General features: G+C 37.7%; 1 protein-coding gene across 1 annotated transcript in view; it reads left to right on the forward strand.

Moving 5' to 3' along the window:
- Window positions 1-20,196, forward strand: part of SLMAP (sarcolemma associated protein) — a 43,037-nt gene that overhangs the window by 8,460 nt on the left and 14,381 nt on the right. Inside the window, exons 9-12 of the mRNA XM_010131113.1 lie at window positions 4,596-4,658; window positions 10,753-10,809; window positions 14,242-14,322; window positions 14,600-14,659. Of these exons, the coding sequence (XP_010129415.1) occupies window positions 4,596-4,658; window positions 10,753-10,809; window positions 14,242-14,322; window positions 14,600-14,659 (261 nt within the window). The remainder of the gene's footprint in view (window positions 1-4,595; window positions 4,659-10,752; window positions 10,810-14,241; window positions 14,323-14,599; window positions 14,660-20,196) is intronic.

Consider the following 20,196-nt stretch of genomic DNA (forward strand, 5'->3'; position numbering starts at 1 on the left):
GGGGGGCGGCGAGAAGCCTCTGGCCCCGCCGCAGCCTGCCAGCAGAGGGCGCTGCTGCCGCGAGTGTCCCCGCGGGGTCACTGCTCCCTGCCAGGGCTCTGCCCCGGCTGCCCCAGGAGCTGGAGGGGTTTATATACACGTGTATACAAAAGGACGTGTACGCATATGCATGTAAAAAGATTAAAAAAAATAAAGTGTATAAAAGGCACTAATTCTGTGGGTGATAGTGACCTCCTACGTGTTTTTGAGCAAACAGGAACATGATCTCTAGTGCAGGAAAACACTTTAAATTTTGCCTGTTTTGTTTGATTAGATTAGATACTTAGGAGGTAGTATGAAAAGCCAGATGCATTTCACAGTGCTGTGTTTATACAGAAACAAAACCCAAATTGCTTGGTTCCAGAAATAATACCCTTTCTTAATCCTAGGCATACAAGTTGATGACTTCATACCTAAAATTAATGGGAGCACAGAGAAAGGTAGTGTATCTTAAGGCTACCTTTTGTTGTACGGTTGATGTTTGAAGTTGAACAAATTCAAAATGTTCTCTAAAGTTTTACTTTGAATAATATTCTCTCTCAAAATGAAATTGAATCTATCCACTCCTCTGATCAGCATTTTTTGCTTAATCTTTCAGTCAGGTGTTTTTAGAAATTTCTGTATGATGTAATGAACCAACTTGGAAGTCATCTTTTTGGTTTGTTTTTTTTTTTCTTCCTGGTTTTGATGGGCTCTCACTGGAATCAGTAGGAGCCTACGGAATGATGCCACCCTTGCGACACAAAGTGGAAAACTGATTGACTTTTTTCCTCTTAATTTTGTTTTCCCTCTCAACACAGACACACACCATTTTCCTAGTAAATTTGGTACAATAAGTCAGCAAAACTTTTTTTACTATAACACGAAAAACATGTATTTATGAAACATATAAGTAGGGGAAGCTAACTTCTTAAAAGTCAGGAACGTCTTTAGAACAGGAATGAGTGCAGATTGGTCTAACTGGGTTATTTTTAAAGACTAATGTGTCTTAATGTACACTTGAAGATTTTTTTTTGAATAAAATTGTCTGCTGTGCCCAATATCACATACAGCAAAGATTATTCCAGTTGTGATTCTGAATTCACCAAATAGTTCCATTGGCTAAGATATATCTGTCATTTTATGTTATTTTTAAATTTGTCCTTGATGTAGCTTTCTTCAGCATTTGCTGTCTCTCGCTGGACAGGGAAAGCTAAGCAACACTAGTGTTATTAGTTGGAAGGCTGGGGCACCTATATGGAGAAATCGTGAGGTTTTTAAACTAATCTTCCAGTTTACAGGATTACTGTATAAAATTTTTAAACAAAACCTTATAATTCTGTGATCTAATTCTTACCTTTTAACCTTATTTTTTCATTAAATGAAGAGCTTCTTAACTAGGGAGACCAATAGCAGAATAAACGAAGGTAATCATAGCGTAGTCTCATGTCTAGTTCTTATTTGGAGTGAGAGATCTGTTAAGCGCTGACAGGAAATGTACAAAAACCTCCCCTTAATCTAAGTACTATTTATACTTTAATGTCTTAGCGTTTTAGGCACTTAGCTGTGATGCATGCTAAGATTAGCAAGGAGGAGACTTAATATCTGCTCCCAGTTCTCTGCACTGCCGTGCTTTGCTTTTAGATAGATCGATCCGTCTTGCCGATGCGTTGTTTTAGGATGGTAATCCTGTTAATGCTTGACAGAATGCTTAAGAAATTAATTTGCTTTAGTTTTTTCTAAATCTTCTACCCCACAAAAGGTAACTTCTTTACAAAGCAAAACTGAAGTGCTACATAGGGATTGGGATTCTTCGTTCTAATCACATAAACTGTAGGAAGGCTTTGAAAGGTATGTTGTTGGAGGCTAGGAGAAAAACGTGCAATAATACTAATAATACTGTGAATAAAAGTAGCCTATAGCTACATTGAAACAGTCGGTAAAAGCTTTCAAGCTTCCAGAGCCAAGACCTATTGGTTTACAGAGAAACAATTGATAACATCAATTGTGATGTTTTGAAATACGATTAGTTTAACAACCACTTCTTTTGTTTTTAAAATTGTTTATAGGAACATCTTGTTGGTTATTTAAATACTGTTGCCTCTTATCGGTCTGAGTTAAAAAATTGTCTGAAATACTTAAAAATTTAATTCGTTATTTTGTGGTTATAACAAGTTTCACTGATACTTTTTGGTCAAAGTTGAAGCAGCAATCTGTTTTTGACTTATTTTGGGTTGTAAAAGAGTTAAAATGTGACCTGGATGGATGCATGAAAATACAGTTTTTTCCATCCTATGAGAAATAGTGCTTAAACCTGGGAATTTTAGGAAGCTGTCTGCCAATTTCTTTCTCATTATGAGTTACAGACAACGTAGAACTGCTCATTCAAGTTGTCTTTTGGTGTATTTATACAGTCCATCATCTCTTTCTCTCATGCACCTACCATGCTATTTTATTATTCTATATTATAGCATAGATTTTCCTTTTTTCTGTCTGTGTACCACATTCTTCTGCCTCTCTCCTGTATCTGGTCCATCCACGTTTTTTCGAGCATTTTACAGCTGGCTGGCCTGTGTTCTCTTCATGACAGTCTGTGCCTTTCTGTATCTTCCTGTCCTTTGTCTGGCCCTCATAGTGACAGATGGGCAGTAATTTTCTCTGCCAGATTTTAGATTTTGTTCTCTTGAAGGTAGCAGGAGGCAGTTACTTCGGGTTTTGCTTTTGTTTTTTCTGAGTACTCTTGCATTATTTTAGAAGAACTAAGAATTCAAAGTTTCTACTGTAGATTCAATAAATTTAGCTTTGAAGGAGATTGTAGATATTTTGTATAAAGAAAAAATTTCACAGCTGAAGGCAGAAATCAAAAATTTCTTTTTCCTTGCCAAAATAGCCTGTAAGGGAATAAAATGTTTCTTCTGTTTGTGTATAAAGGTACGTGTACCTTCCCCCCATCTCCCCCGTCAGAGGAAAATGGTAAAACTGTGTAAAATCAGTGTGCTTTTTTAGATTACTTTTGTGTCTCTATCTTTCAAAACTTCAGGTCAAGTCCTCAAGGTATGTTTAAAGACACACTACCTAGCTGCTGCAAGAATAAGGATTTCACGTTACTCTTTTTCTGTGAGAGCCGTACTTGGAGTAGAGGAACCGACAACTCGTGTTAGTCTTTCTGGAGGCTCTTTGTAACAGCATAGTAACATGACGATGGTTAGAGATTCATCTTCTCACATTGCACGTACGAAATTCAGGTGTGGAAGAGAGTAACTTGCTTATAAACCAAGCCACGGATAAAGGTTGCGTTAAGTGACTCATTTCAGTAAGTGCTGGGTTTCTCAGCATCACACCTGGCTTTCCTATTTCAGTTTTATGAGCCATGTTCTTTGATTAAGATAGGAGAAGTTTGTATACAGTCACTTAGAGGGTCAGGTAAAAAAGGATAAAAACAAGTTCAGATATGGAAAATGTTATAGCCATGGTGCTGTCTTGAAAAAGCCCTGTCCTTGTGGGTTAGAAAAGAAATTATTTTTTTAGAGAAACTTTGGAATAAAAAGCTTAGTATTACATCTTGGATCTTAACAGCTAAGCTTCTGATACTGGAAGCTAATGATTGATCAATTTTGTTAGTGTGGGAGGTGTTGCTGGTTTGTGTACTAAAGCAGCCTTTTCAGATGGCTAGACTCTTGACATCAAAGGATTGTTTAGGTTCTTCAGAAAGGAAATGGTAGCACCTTTTTACTAAAGAGAGGAAAAATTCTGATAGAATTGGAAGCTGCACGAGGTCACTTGAGAAGGACTTCAGTAAACTTGGGAATTGAGCCCAGTTTTAGGATCTCTGCTATAGAACTGTCCTGTTCTGTTGTTTCTCTACAGTGAAACTTTGTTTAAAACGTAAAGGAGATGTTCAGCAACACTTTCAAGGGGGCGGGGGATGTGAAGAATAAACATGAAGACTAAAGAAAAACTCATTAAATGCCCTTTTAAAGCTAATAAATGCTGAAGAATATAGGTTAAATACATGCTTCTTATTTCTTCAGTGCTTGGATTGAAGAAATTTGTATTTGCAACTATCCATGTCTGATTAGGGATTAAATGGGAGGAACTAGAGGCATCAGTGCTACGGAGCTGCATGTTTCAGAAGTGTATCATCTTATGTATTCTTAATTTACTGTGATTTAAGTATCACTTATGTGTATTAATCTTTTTGCCAAAAATACGAAGTTGTCGATGGAAATTAACCTGACAGAGCAATACAGCAAATGCCAAATGCAGAATGTTTGGACTTTTAATAGTTGGTTCTTGCTGAATTTTGTTCAAGTTTTTTTTTAAATAGCTTCTGTTGAGGTAAGGGGCTTGAAAATGCAGTTAAAGTACTTCTGATGGTTTCAAAAGAGTTAATCTATTTTCTAATATCACTCTGACAATTTCAATTACATCTTGTCTGCTTGTGTTTTAACTCAGTTTTCAAAAGTTCTCAGTAAATACACGATTACAAATATTGTTAATATATTTTTCAAAATTTTTGTTGCATCAATTTGAAAATTATAAGATGATGTAAACTTAAGTGTTTCTTTCTTTACTAGAGCACTTTCTTTCAAAGAGTGGAGGGGACTGCACTTTTATTCATCAGTTCATAGAATGTCAGAGTGAGTACAAGAGTGTTCATCACATTTGCTTTAAAAACAACAGAAAACCCAGAAAAGGTGGATAAAATCCAGAATTTGTCACTGCTATTTAATATTTCTGTAGTAGCAGAGATTTTCTATTCATAAAATTGTGGCATTGTGATGTTAAGCAGGTGCCTGTAGTAGCGGTGGAAGTCTGTCTGCTCTTGGAAAGCTGTGGTCACATTGTCTCTTCTTAGCGGTTGGTCCATTATTGGCCTCCAACTGGGAAAAGAGTGGGGAAGCTGCCACACAGTGTTTGAAATGGAGTGTAATTTTTCACCTGTTGCAGATTAAGAAGCTGAAAGCCTAACACTGTCAGCGTAAGCAAACATCACAGGCAGCAGCAGGATGCAGAGAAGCCAGTGATGCCTTCTCTTCATTTCACATATCTATAATTTATCCGATAAAGGTCTTACTTCAAGTCAGTTGTCGCAAAGAACAAAAAAAAAAGAAAAAGAAAACCCTCAATTTTTTGGTGGAAATCTAATAGAGTCTTTTAAGGAAAATAGAACATAAATGTGGAATCTTTAGAAAGATGTGTTATTCTGGAATGAGCACCGTGTTTTTCAAAGCCAAAAAAGAGTCAGAAACAGCACAGTCTGTGTATCTAAAGAAGAACTCAGGATGCTAATCCTTTTTGTCAGCCGAGAGAGAAATATCATTAGGACAAGGGAAGAAAAGTGCTGTTAAACCTCAAAAAATTCCTTTTTAGCATAAAGAATTTTTTTTTAAACTTTAAGTACATAATTTATGTAATCTCTCAAGTTGAGCAGAGGTATTTATAAGCAGAACTAAGACAGTATCGCTTTTAACATTGTGCCCCTTGGACTCTTTTCCCTTTTAAATTTCGGTGAGGAATGTAACAGACTTGTTGGCTTTACTCCTTGTGATATGGATTGCAGTGCTATGAATTGAATGACAGGATACTGCTAATGTTTGCTGAAGAAAACTTAAATTTTATTTGAAAAATGTTTATGATAAAAGTGAATGACTGGTAGCTGTCTTCTGTCAGGCTGAAATGCTAAAATTTAGAATTTTGCAAAGATCTTGTGTAAATCCTGTTTATGCAGTACATAAAAAGGAACTGAAGTTAAATGAGTAACAGTACTTTTTGTCTACAGTGAAGTTGAAGTGCACGCTGAGTGATGTTCAGATACAGATGGGTTGCCCGTTCCCACTTTTTGTACGGTAGCTTAACCTGTGCTAGGAAAACTGATGTTGGTATCACCTTTGCAACCTATTTGTGCCCAGTTTTGTCACTATGAGAAGCAAAAGTGACTATCTAGCAAAGATTCTAACACGAAATTCAAATAGTTGTGAGAGAGTAAAGTTTAGATCAATTTCCTTATGCTTCCGCTCTCTTGAGAGATTGAAAGCTAGAGTAAAGCCACTGTGAGGCCTTGATTGCCTCCTCTTAAAAAGAATGAATACGAGTTCCAACGGTTTGGAACTGTGCATTTTTTGTGACCGTACAAGTTTTACTATCTAATCAAGAACAAAAAAGACTGCAAGTCAGCGGCTCGTGTATTTATTCCTGGACTGAAAGTCTGCCTTTCCCAAATTCAAATGTGTTTAGTCAGGCCCCGCAAAATCATGATATTAAAAACCTGCAAACCGCAGGATCTGTCATTTTCATTCTGTATATAAGTGCTACCCTTCAGTCCTCCTCCTGCTCTTCGCTCTCTACTGCAGTGAGGGTTGGGAACTAGTGGGGAGAAAATTATAGTTGCAGAGATTGCCAGGAACTGGAGTTTTAAGATGTGCAGCAAATACTGTAGTACCATATCATGAAGACTGGCAATGTTGAGAGACTGTATCGCTCATCGTATGATACTATGCCCTTTTTTCCTGGTGGTTTATGTGTTGGGAGAGGAGCAATAAAAATCCCAGAAACAGGAGTCATTCATTGAAGTTGCATTATGTAGGGCTTGCTCTTTTGTAATAGAAGCAGAGGAATTAAAACTACAGGATCTGCAAACCATGAGAGAAATATAAAGAAAGGAAAATTGAGACAACCAAGTTCGTCCAGAAAAGATGGTTCTGGCTTGGCTGCTACAGCAGGGAAAGTGCATGTCTCCAGTGAAGAAGCTCCGAAATTAGAAAAGCACAGGCAGAGGAAAAGGGAAAAACAGCCTAAGTCAAGGGAGTGGATGGAGTGAGATACCACAGGAAGGAAAATTAGGTGATTAGATGATCTAGTATTCAATACAAGAAGTTGCTACAGAGGTATAAGGCAGTTGAAAGTGCTTATCAGTTAGGAGCAATCAAGATCTCTCAAGGTACTAGATACTGATACTACAAAGCTAGAATATTTTGGCGGGAGAGAAACAGGACACTAAAATCTGAGTTGCAGTGCTGCTTGCATAGTTAACTTGGTAGCATTGTTTGTAAAATCCGGCTCCTGTAGATTTTTAAAGATATTTTTAGTTTATTTTCATTTTTTAAGCAGAATGTGGCTCACTGTGTTGTCCAGTAACCTGTCTTGATCTACAACATCTGTAGAATATTATGCAGTCTTGCACTGAACGATCTGGAGGTCTGATACTTTCTGATCATTACATCCGGTTTACTTGTTGCTCATTTAATAACTTTTTTTTTAGTAACCACTGGTGAAAACCAGTGATATCAGCAGCGAAAGTTAAGTCGCTGCTTCTTGATTAATGCATGACATGAGTTCTTAAAAAAATGATGATGAGGTATAGATGAAAGAGAGATTTGGTGCCCTGCTAGCTTCCTGTCTTTCACTCCAGTCTCATTTTAGTTTGTTTGTGTTCTTATTTTTTCCTCATTTTGTGATTTTTGCATTTATGATTTTAAATGCAAGTCAGGGTTTTTTTTGTTTTTAATGAAGCTTTTGATTTTTAAAAACTTATCTATCTAAAGTTGACTAGCTTTTGGATTGATTGAATGGCTGTTTTCAACTTTTGCACGAATTTATTATCTGCGGGTGGCGAGTCAAGTTAAAGCTGCTTATTACCACTTTTTTCAGCTAGTTTGACGTTTGACTATTCAGGGTTAGGTTTTCTTTCATTGGTCTTCAAAACTGGCCTCCATCAAAGACTAATTTGATTTAAAACCATAAATTTATTCGGGACATGTTACTCTAGTAATCATAGTTAAGATCTGTTAACATTACAAAAGTACTACAGATAGTGACAGGCAACCTGAATCGAACAGGGCATTCTGAACTAGAAAATACAGGAAATGCCTGAAAACCGAAGTGAAAGCTGCCTTTGAACTGCATTCGTCAGCCAAAAGAAACATCGGCAAACTGAACGGTGGATGGAGGGCTTATCTTCCAAGCAGATTGTTTCAGTAGAAATTGTTAGTATTTATAATTATCAGTAACCCTTTGCTTTCTGTTAAGTAGTGACTGGATAGCATGAAAGGTAAAAAGTATTTGTGCCACAAATTAAAGCTAGGATCCTCATCCAAATTTGAATTTTGATAGCCAAAAATGCCCGTCTTGGTTCAGGGAAAATGTGGATTGATTTAAAAAAAAGTGAAATTTAAAAGTTTATGATGTTTCCTGAAATAGTTGTTCAGAGATCTGGAAAAGGGAAATTTTAAAGATACACGTATGTCTGCTTTTACTTGGAATGTTGGCTGGATTCTGCCAGGTTTAGCGACTAGTGTCACTAAAGTGTCAATAAGATTCCACAGGGTTCTATGACATCAACCCCCACTTTTCTGTTTCTTATCTCAATATACCCAGGCATGCCAAAATAAACTATTTTTTGTTGGCTTTGAAATATTCTAATGGTAGCAGTTCTTCACAGAGAATGCTGGCTTGTTTTGGAAGGTAGCAGGGGTGGCAGGCCCTGAGTGAAAAATACTGGCTGCACCAGCCTCGGGTCATTCTGGGCAAGGGGACTTGTGTATTCCTGCTGAAGTTCTTTGCTGAAGAAATAGCATCAAGAAAACTTCTGTACAAAGCAAGCCACCATGGAAAAGGGAAAAAAAAATGTCTGCAGATATTTTAGTCATAGGAATTGAGATTTCATAGAAGTGTGAAGAACTGCTTTAAAGGTTTCAGTCTGGAAAACCATCCGGGTCAAGAAGACTAGTTTCTTTGTTTTGTACTATAGTTATTCTGGTTTTAACAGTTACTGAATTGCGAAAACTCCAAGATCCATCAACTCATAATGCTAAGTTTTACCCTGTAAACTGATTAGAGACACCTACTTTAAGCTAGCAGTGTAGCGTAGATGAGGTGTTAGCCCCTCAGATCAAGCGGTCGATAGCTACTCTGAGTATATGGGTTTTGCATTCAGTTAGTTTTTTCAGACATATGGGCAGAATTCCTTGGCTGCTTTCTTGTTGGCTTCCTCCCCACGCCCCTTCCAGCCTTAGCTGAGTCCTGGAATAATCTCATGAAGACTTTTGTTAAGGTTTTTTTTATTTTTAAATAGAAGATTGCTCATGATATCACTCAGTAACTCTTCACTTGTGGCTGCAGTAACTTGATTCCCTCCATGGGGCCTTCCTCGGTTAAGGCACAGTGACTTTTCCAGCTCTGATGAACTCGAGACTGTTCTGAACTTTGATGAATGACCTCCTACAGTTGCTTGAGACCTGAAGCCAATCCTGAAAATGCAGGGTGCTGTTCAGAGTATTTCTGAAGCAGTATTTGTAAAATGTTGAAGGAATGCGTGACCATATTTGCTGATGAAAGTAGATGGAGGAAATACCTCTCTTAGACTGGGTTGTCTTGCTGTTGCGGGGGAAAGGGGGACAGGACAAGCTTTTGGCCATGCAAATCCTTCTTCAGACCTCAGGGGTGTTTTTTTGTCTGAAAACTTGTCTCCTTGCATATCTTGGCTTCTGTCTTTAGATTGTCATGATAACAGCAATATGATCTTGGAGGAATACAGAGATGACTTCATCTTCAGAGCTGCTTGAAGCTGGAAATGCTGACTAAAGCTCACTTTTTAAAAATGAAAAATGAAAAGGGTTTACTGTCATCCAGCTTCCTTAATCTCTCTTGTATGTGCTATTCATCCAGTCTTCTCTGCATCTCAGTACTGTCAGTAGCACATGGGGTAACCAGCAAACTCAGTTCTCTGATTGTTAGGGACCCAGCAGGAAGAGCAGAGAGAGGAGGCAGAGGCAGCTTCAAGCCTCAGGTTTCAGTGGGTGTTAACAGCTTTCAACATGATCTAAATTGCAAGATCTTCTGCGCAGAAGTTGATGATGTGATCTGTGAGATGTACGACTCTCAATAATGTTGCAAGTTGGCATCACTAACTGGTTCTTCAGGAATTTGAAATGATGACATCTTCTCCAAAAAAGAAATTAGTTAATGGTTCAGGAGTTCTTTTAGTGTCTTTGATTAATCCAAGCTTGTTGTTCCCTTGGTCTTATTCTTCGCGTCCGTGTCCTAGCGGGAGATAGGATGAAGTTAGAAATCTAATGGCACATTCTGTGGTTTAGGTTTTTATGAAGTGACATACATGGATAGAATTCCCTGTCAATGCTGTTCATAAAGACAATTTTTGTGAACCTGAATGTGATGCACGCACAAATTTTTTTTGGAAGTTTGTGCAGCTCTCTGAAAGTTTTAAGCTAAGAAAGGCTATTTCTATGTACGTTTCATAGGCACTGCTAAAGCAGTTATGATGTGGAGGTGGATTCTCAATTGCTGGTTTACTGTGGTGTATTTCTAGATTTCTGCTGTCTTGGGTGGGTGTCTATTTCGGGCAACTAGCTCTTAGAATTCCTGTCTTGATAACTGTAACTTGAGAAATGTATTCATTATTTACTGCTCCTAGTTAGATTGTTTTAAAAAGGGTTAATAATTAATTTTCCTAACGTCTCATTAGTGAACTGAAGCATTAATAATGTAAGCTAATAAATTGCAGAAGAAATAATTAAGCACTTTATCACAAAGTTCCAGTAGGCCTGTGTGCTTTGTTTCATTATTCCATGCCAGAATAAAGTTTTTGTTCAAGCCTGAGTAGGAAGTAATATTATCAGCTTGTAATTTGGTCATGGAATGTACTCTACGTAGATGTGTGCAGGGAAAAGCTTGCTTAATTTAAGCTTGGAAAGTAACACTTATTTTGTTTGGCAGACAAGATCATAGATGAAGGACATCTAACCAAAGTGGAAGAAACAAAGCTTTTGAAAGGTTAGACTTCTGGATTATTTAACTGTTTTTGAAGCATGTTTTTTCTGTCACTTCAGTGCATGTTCTGTCTTAAGCTAGCAGTTGGAGTTTTGTTGAATACTCACTTCAGAAAAGATTGAATCAAGGAGAGGTGTATTCTTTACTGAACTCCACTCCAAGTTCTATTGGCGGGCAAAAAGATTTAAAGGAAACAATTTTTGAAGACTGAGTATGTGAAATGCTAATCTCAGTTTTGAGTTCTTACCTGAACGTGCATTTGAAAAAAAAAAAAAAGTAATAGTTGTTGTATATTGATTTAAATCTTTAGAGTCTGCATAAATTTCAAACAGTTGTGGGTTTTTTTATTATGGGACTAAATAGAAATAATGTTTGGTCTTGTTTTAAGTTTGAAATAAAAATGAATTTTAATTTTACTTTTCTCTAACTTACACCCTCCTAACTTTAAAACAACTGTTGACCTTCTAAATGTGTCTTTTCCGAGTAAAATATATCTGTGCATCTATCTTCCTTTTCTGTCTAAAACAATTAAAATACAAGGAGCTAATTAGAAAAGATTTTATCTTGTCAAGGAACAGTCATCCTTATCTTGCAGTGCCAAAATCAGGGATGCTACAAAGTGTGTGGATCAGAATTTCCTATGTCTGACCATGTAAGATTGTTTGGACTTGTAGGCTGACTCCTATTTTGTGATTTTCGTTAGTGTCTAGACATGCTAGCTCATTGCTTTACTCTCCGTCCGTCTGCAGAGTGTTACCCTATTGAATAAATGTTAGTCTGTGAAAAGTTCTGGTATTTTAGGGACTTTTCAATTTATCTTCTCCCACCTTAATGTTTGAAATAGCACCTTTAATTTGTTTCTGGATGTCAGGAAGCTATGGACAACATGCCGTATTTGGCAAAAGAACGCATACAATAACTGTAACGTGATGCATGCCAGTTAACTTGCAAAGCAGTGAACTATTTTTAGTGTTTGTTAGTATATTCTAGCTCATCAAGTAAGCATGATGTCACCACATTTTAATATACTTCATCATTTTGGCTATATTTATTCAGATCAGTTTTATTATGGGAATTAGGGACAAGTGCTGTGAAGTAATATAGCACAGGAAAGAGTTTAGTGCTTATGACCCTGGTTCCAGAATAGGAAGCAAGTTTCTGAATCATTTCTCTTTTTGACTTCTGATGTTTCACATGTAGACACTGGTGCATTTTTCTTCTGGTGCCTAATCTTGTTCCTTGTCTCAGGGGGAGGAGGGGAGGAGGAAGGAAGAAGCTGGTATAGCTGAAGGTGGGTGGGAGGGGAGTATGAGAGAGAGGTGGGAGGACAGAGAATTAATTCAGCGGTTGGAACTTGCACTGTTCCTCCCGTTCCACACAGAGCAAGAAAGCTGCGTTTCCATGTATGACCAGATATGGTAAAGGTAGTTGGATACAGATACTGCTCAGCTGAGCACTTCTGGATTGGCCGCTAATACGAACGACATGGGTGAGGCTTTTAGGATATACTTTTCTTAATACTTTAAACAGAACATATTACTTTGTTAAAAATTAATTTGGTTAAAATTAATTGTTACAGTTTTAATGGCAGTCTTGTGAGCTTGATTCGGAATGATACTTGTGAAATGCTTTGTATCATAAAATCTTTAGTTAAAAACTGTATTCCTAAAAATAGGGAAGTACCCCTTTTGCTTTAGCAAAGAACCACCCACAAACATCAAGTTTTTAACTACTCCAGTCATTACGAGCTTTGAATGCTGCTGAAGTGACGAGAGATGTGTTTGGAATAGCTGCCAGGTCCGAACCCCTGATGTGCTCCTTTAAGTGTTCGGGTGCGTTCCCCTTCTTCCTCCCCAGTGAGTTCGGTTACAGCAGGATAGAAAGGGACTGGCTCTTGATCAGCTGCTTTCTTTGTACTTGCCGCCTTCTGTTTCATCTACAAGTGGATGTTACTCTGGCATGGAGAAATAAAAAACTCTTCTTCTTAGATGAAGAAAACTTCTATTTTATTTTTTTATTTGTAATTAACCTGTCAGGGTTTTGTCATCTGTGCTCATTTCCCCCAGTAGGTACACAGGTTGTCTTCAGTTTCCGCTTAACTACTTTGGTTTGTGGGTTTTCGCTTTTGTTATTTGAAAAAAACAGCGCACACAAGCTTTCTCATTACTCCTTTGTAACGTTTTCATGTGCTAACTAACCCTGTTGGTATAATACACTTGATTTATTGCTGTGCATCTTTTTTCCTGTGTCCTGGTACTTTTTCATATCTGTATGTGAAAAAATTATATTTGCTGTGCTTTTCTGCATGTATGGTAGAGCTATAAAGTCTGTGTACTGGGAATGCTGTAATGATGCCTTTATATATTTACATTTATATATATTTTAATGTATTTTTATCTCTCTATATATGTATCTATATATATCTGCCTGGAACTTGACACTCTGATGAAACCTCTGTTAATCTGTGGGTGGACAGTGATGCTGTCAAACCAAGGCTCTCCGTAATCAGCCAAGAGAGACTTCAGTATATGTAATTTCACCTGCCTGTTGGTGACATGGTTCCTTGCTGACAGACTTATTGGATTTGCCTGCAGCAGAGATGGGGTGCTGTTCTTTAATGGACCCATCAGAATTAAACTGGAATAGTTATTAAAAAAAAAATACAGTCTCATAAAGTAATTAGACTCTGAGTCATAGTTCTGTGTGGGAAAAGGATGCACTAGTATAATTAAGTCCCCATACCTTTTAAAAATGTTTGGTCTCCATTAAAAATCCAGAACTGGCAAACAAAACAAACAACTGTGTGGCTTCAGTAAACTGCATGTAATGTGGTGAATTGTGTGTGAACAGGTACTTCATGAGGGTATTTTTTGGTGGAAAGGACAAAGACTGCCTTCCCTTAAAATTGGAACTAAAAATTCTCTCTAGAAATTAGTGTATTAATTTGAATTGCTGTGATTCTTTCCAGGTTCATACCACACGTCTTTTTAATAGCACAGTATATACAAGACTTGTTGCTGTTATTTTATTTGTCCAAAATACTGAAGCACAGTTTTATTCGTAACAGGGGTTTCTTTCTGACTTGTTACAGTATCTGCATTGTTCTAGTTTTCTTTTCTTATTTGTTCCCTGGTTGAATCAGCTTTTGCACAGGGTTCCAGCTGGCAGGAATACAGCTTTAACAAAAGTTCGAGCTGAGCATCAGGCAGTTGCACCCCCTGTTAGATGCTAGGCTAGATTAATGACTTCAGTCATGCTGAATCCATTTTGGTTCAGAATCACACAGAAAGAAGCAACCACCAGGTTTTTAAGTGTTTCTTCAATTGTTTTCTGTGGACATCTAGCAGTAGTTAAATAGATGAATAGAAGAAATTATGATGAAGAGACTGAACAAAGCATTTACTGATTGTGGTTGATTTTCCTTTCCTCTTACAGAGAATCAAGCAAGAGTCAAAGAATCTGATTTGTCGGACACTCTTAGCCCAAGCAAAGAAAAAAGCAGTGACGACACTACAGGTAAGCATTTATCTGAGGTTTCTGTAACATCTAATTAATTTGAATTAAATCACTTAATCACAAGCATTTTCTAGAAGAGCAGAGATGATATGTATTATGCAGAGCCAGATAGAAGCTTAGAGCAGTATTGTCTATTTTGCGACCTCATAATTAACTATTGTAAAAATGAGGAGAACAGAAGAGCTTCTCTTCACTTAAAGAACGTGTATATGAAAACTGCCTGCCGTCTGTCTGCTCCCTGAGAGGTGTGGGTTTTGTTGTTTCGGTTATTTTTTAGATGCTCAAATGGATGACCAAGATCTAAACGAACCTATTGCTAAAGTAGCTCTACTAAAAGGTAAACTTCTTTATTTTTGTAACATTAGATGCGTAGTCTGTGATATATCTTTTTGTCTACCTGGTTTTTATCAAATTGAAGCATTGAAGTAGTCTGCTGAAATTCAAATGTAACCGTGGTGGTACGGAAGAGTTGCGTTGCGGTATCAGTAGTGATTCATTTGGGTGATGTGATATAAAAGGACGCTTCTGAGTGTTAGCATAGGAGTAACTTGCACCCAAAGCTCATATCTGCTGTCACCAACACTGCTCTAGCAATTTGTGTTACAACTTCAAGTAGAGTTGAGAAATAGCTTCAGCATACACTTAAGGTAGGGGCAATAGCTGTGAGGAGGGGTTAGGGGCAATAGCTGTGGGGAGGAGGGATTCTTCCATCACTGACATGTTTTAAACATTGCCAAGTCTTACTCCTATAGTTTCCGTCACTGTCAGAAATGCTTCTGTCAGTTTGCACTCGATGGCTTAAAAACAAGCTTTCAAATCTTTTTTTTGGTTAACACAATCGAGATTTGGATTTCCTGTTTTAACTGTATTTAGAATTATTGCTGAGCCTTAATTTTGAGCTTCATAGCTATAAAACTAAGTATTTTACTCTTCATTGCTCTGAAGACATGTACTTACAATTGATTAGCAAGCTAATATTTCCATGTTTATGAACCGAAATTTTTTGTGGGATATTGTTACGTTTAGCATACTGAAAATTAATTTTATGCTTCATGTACAGTGAGGCTTTTTATAAGATCTGTAAAATGATGCTTATGTTGGGATCGCAAGTTCTTGATGGTGAAGGTGACAGGAAATGACAGGACATTTAGGAGGCTGTAAAAGGGCTTTTTGCTTTGATTGTTTACACTTCTCTAATTTTATGATAGATGAACTTAAAAAAATTGCAGGCATTACCTACGGTTCTAAAAAGCAAAACTAAAATTGAGTTTGATATTTTCTAACGGGCATCAGTTCAGCAAAGCAGTTTAAAAAGAAGCGTTGGAGATACTGAGCATGTTCCATTTGGGTTTTGCTCTAATGTCAGCAATTAATGACAAGTATATTCAGTGACTTCCTGTGTTAGAAGATAGAATCTGGTGACGTTTGTGGAGATTATGATAGTGCTATTTTTGGTAATAAATTTGGCAGCAAGTTTTATTTAAAAAAAAAAAAAGTTGGTTGAAAAACATGGTGTTCGTTAAGTGCCAGAACTTTTAAGTCCAAAATGGGATACGCATTAAGGAGTTTGTTTCCTGTGAGCATTGCCACAGGCACAGAATTCACAGTCAGAACAACCTTTTGTGTATAAACAGTACAGTAGAGAAACTGAATTCAGCTCGTGATTTTAAGTCTGATTTTAAGTCTGTTTAAAGACAGACAACTGAAGACGACTACTAACTGGCTGGGCTCTTAGTTGTTCTCTGCAGACACACTAGTCCATGAACCCCCCTCAGGCTGAATCCCACTGATTCCTGAATTCTCCTTACATGCGAGCGAAGCCTTCCCGATGCCTGTCAGAAAGACAGCCCAAGACCCAGATCTGGCTGCTGCGACATGCTGCTGCTGGGATTGGGACACTCGTGTCACAGGGGCAGCTGTAGTTACACTGCCTCTGTCCAGGGTGTATTCAGCTGGCAAGGGAGGGTTAACTGAACTCTTAACAGACTCAAATCAGGCTTTCTGTAGTGAGCTGGAAGCTGTCTTTTGCTAATGTGGATGTCTTCATTGCTTCATCTGTTTTCACTCTGTTGAAGTTTTAAACCATAACCATTGCTGAACAAGTGGATAAATAGAAAAATACCTATTGGCATAGACTGCTTTGCCATTGAATTGCGTATTGCAATTAACTGAAATAATTGGAATAACTCTTTTCCTCTTGAGGCTATTTATGGGCATTCCTACTTTATTCTCATGAAACCATTAAAAAAAATGTCTCTACAGTGAATCATTTGCCCTCGTAATTTTTATGACGAGCCTATAAACCCACAGTTTTGTTTGAGGTTTTTGACAGAGAGCTACTTCGTATGTCTGACTTTGCCCTAAAAAGGATCTTATTTACCACAGAAAGACTTTCAAATGGATGTGTTATGCAGTCATATAATTAAGGAAGAGAACATTTCTCATCTGGCAGCTATTGGGAATGCGGAAACGGCTGCTGGAAAAGGCACCGTTCCTTTCTGTTTAACCGTTGGAATTTACAAAACAAATTAACGGAACAAGAAAATGATGGGACTTTTAATTGGTGTAGTTTCCTCTGAGTGTATTTTCCAACAATAAATTTTGAGTGCGCTCAGGATTTGTTTCACCTTTCTACAAGTTAGAATCTGGCAAAGAAGGGAAGGGGAAAGCTGTCACAGATTAGTAGAACTGCCTTCCTCCCCGCCTCCCCCCTCCCCCCCCCAAGGTAAACGACTTCATTAGCCATTAATAACAGTTCCCTGGACACTTCTGTTTAGACAGGCTGTTTGTGACTACTGACTGCAAAGTTAAAAACAAGTAAATGTAAAACAGATGGAAAGAAGCAATAAATGTCATTGGAAGGTTAGCAATCTTGTTCTTGTCAGCTTCCTTATATTTTCATAGTACCTACAGGACTCATCTATGGAATCTTAACAAAAAGTGTTTTCAGCTGAGGCTTTGCTGAATAGTGGTAATTCACATAAGAAATTTTGAGAATCGGCAACGGTCCATTGAGTCAGAAAGTTTGGGAAACATTATTTTATGTTGCTGTAGCCATATACCTTATTTTAAATATATGATACAGTTTACTTTATGTGGATCTTATGAAACTGAAGAAAACTCGGGGTTTTAATTGTTTATCTGACTTCACCTGAGTACTCTCAAAATAGCCACCTGAATAACCTGAGAAATCCTGCAAAATCCTGTGAGTGAGTGTATGCTGAGACTTGTAGAAATAGCAGCCTGCGCAGACAGCCGCTGCCGCAGCTAAGGGATGAGTTAGGACCACAGGCTGTGTGTGCTTCTGTGTCGCTTCTGTTACCAGAACAACAGGGTAGAGGCAAACATAAGCAGAGCTCTGTTACTGTTTTCATGTTTGTAAATACTAATTTAATCTGAGCTCTGTTTTTTCTTTTGGTTTTACTGAAATTTTGTTTTATAAATCCTAAAATTGCAAAATATTCCTTCACACACCATCATATTCCTTCATGATTTGGAAGTGGGAATTTTTTCCCTAAACTGACCAATAGGTTAGACTCCTTTTCTTGAGACAGGTTGAAGAAGAAATTTTTGTGTGCTTTCGGAATGATTTGTACGGGTCACGCTAATGTTTTTAAACAATTTTGAATCTACCAGAACAGTTGATGTTAACGGAAACCTCGTTGTGCGTGTGTGGGAAACAGAGTGGCGTTAATTAAGAACGTTTCTTGTAATGTGGTAAACAATCTGATGACAGATTAAAATTTTCCATGAGCTAGAATAAATGAATGAGGCTTTTCAAACTGTCATAGTTGACTTTTTTTTGGCCCCTTGTTGTAATTAATGACAGAATTCCTTAGACATCTCTGAGAACAGTTAGTTCAATGCTGAATACTTCTGGAAATTGCTCAAACACTTTTTTTAATTGCAGCCTTTTACATTGGTTCTCAAACCAGGTTATTGTGTTGTAAGTTTGCTTCCAGAGGGAACGAATTCTAAGCCTGATGTTATTTAGCGGTCTTATTATTTATAAATAGAGCAATCCCCCTCGCTAAGGAGTACTTTTCAAAATAGTATTAGCAAAAAATAATGATTGCTTTGAACCAAAAGACTTTAAAGAAATTTTCAGTATTGGGTAAGTCTGAAAAGCTGTTATTGTGCTTATATTTCTTGGCTTTAGAATTAGAAGCGTGTCAGGCATATAGAAATTCCCCTATTGCGTTTGAGTAGGAAAGAGTTTTTACCTCAGTTGTGCCTTTGCTTAAACTGATTATGTTGACCCATGAGTTGAGTTCTTCATCTCTTTTTGAAGCCGTATTATCTTTTATGATTTGTGCTTTCATTGATTGGAAAATACCGTCCACAAGAAAGTTCATTTAGGGTGTCCCTTGTGGGATTTGGGACACTGCTTCTTTATCAGGCATGACTGGAGCGTAATTTGTCAACTTCCTCATCCATTTCTTCTGAACGGTCTCATTAAGGAGGGTTGAAAATCTAATTGACCCACGTTTTTATCCATGAGAAGCTAGGAACAAAACATGTTCGGTAAAGAGAAATTTGGAACTCTAAAGAGATTTGGAACTCTTAATATAAGCTACAAAAGAAAATATTTGGATAGATACGTAGTCCTCTTCGTTCTTTCTGCTTTCATAGTTTTTTTTCCTGAAGAAATGTAAAAGCACGTGTGTGCCCTCAGCTCTGCTTGATCCTCTCTATTAGGGAGAACAGCCTCTTTTCTTAGGGGGATACAGTATGAATACTTTAGAATTACTTGATTAAAAAATATTTAAGAAAATGGAAAAAAATGTGTAGTTACTATTGGTGATATATACAGTCAAATACGAATGTCAGAAGTATAATGATGAACTGAAGTATAGCTTGTAGGTTTTTTTACTTATTAGTGAGAGGTCCAGACAACCAAAGTAATTTATCTTTTGGGGATTTTTATTCGATGCAGTGTACCTTTATCTTAAATCCATGTGGTCTCTACCCAGTTAGCAGTATAGCACATCTACCTTTCCGTTCTCCCTCTCCTGTGAGGCACAGCTGGAGTTCTGTCACTGATTTTCCTCCTTTACCTTTCTCATCTCACAGGCTTTGTATAAAGTTTAAGCCCTCTACCTGTACAGTTTATTAGAGCTCTTTGTGCCTATTGAAAAATCTGTTTCTGCACAGACATGACATGAGGAAAACTCGGTCCGTGAGTTTCCTGGATCCAGCTCCTGGCGTTGCAGATGCCTGCAGGCCAGAGTGCTGTCTTCCTCTTGGTTACTGCACCTAGTTTCTACATGTGCCCATTAGAGGTCACTGCTGTTAGCCACAGATACATATTTTTCATCCTCTAAATTCCCCCAAAACTTCAGTTTTATAAGTATTTAATTTGCCTGTGATTACAAGTCATCTGTTATAATCCAGAGAGGTACTTAATATACATTTTTGCTAATACAAAACTTGCAGGGAGACTACATGTTTTTATTTAGAGTTTAAATAATATGCCTCGATACCTAATCATGTTAAATATATACCTAATATTTGGAGACATAGTGAAAAAAAAATTAAGGGCAAAATTTAGTGTAGTATTCACTAGGCCACTGAATGAAATAAGGAGGGTGGGCTTTTCCTTCATCTTCTCAATTTTGTTTTAGAATATTTCCCTAAGCTTTTCCCTTCCTTGTAGTTCTGGTCGGCAGAGGGAGAGGGGGAAGCCGAGCCTTGCGTGGTAGCAAGTTGAGTGGCAGATGCGAACCAGTTCGCAGCAACCCTTTGCGTAATCTTTTGCAGCTGAGCAGCATTAACCTGGCTCAGTGCGGGGCTGGCTGTGGGCGTGCGGCTGTGCTGCCTGCCTGGGCTGGTACGTGCTGCTAGGAGCAGGCTGGGGAGGGTGGGCGCGGGAGG

The sequence above is a fragment of the Buceros rhinoceros genome, unplaced genomic scaffold, assembly GCF_000710305.1.
Source record: "Buceros rhinoceros silvestris isolate BGI_N320 unplaced genomic scaffold, ASM71030v1 scaffold15962, whole genome shotgun sequence".
NCBI lineage: Eukaryota > Metazoa > Chordata > Aves > Bucerotiformes > Bucerotidae > Buceros > Buceros rhinoceros.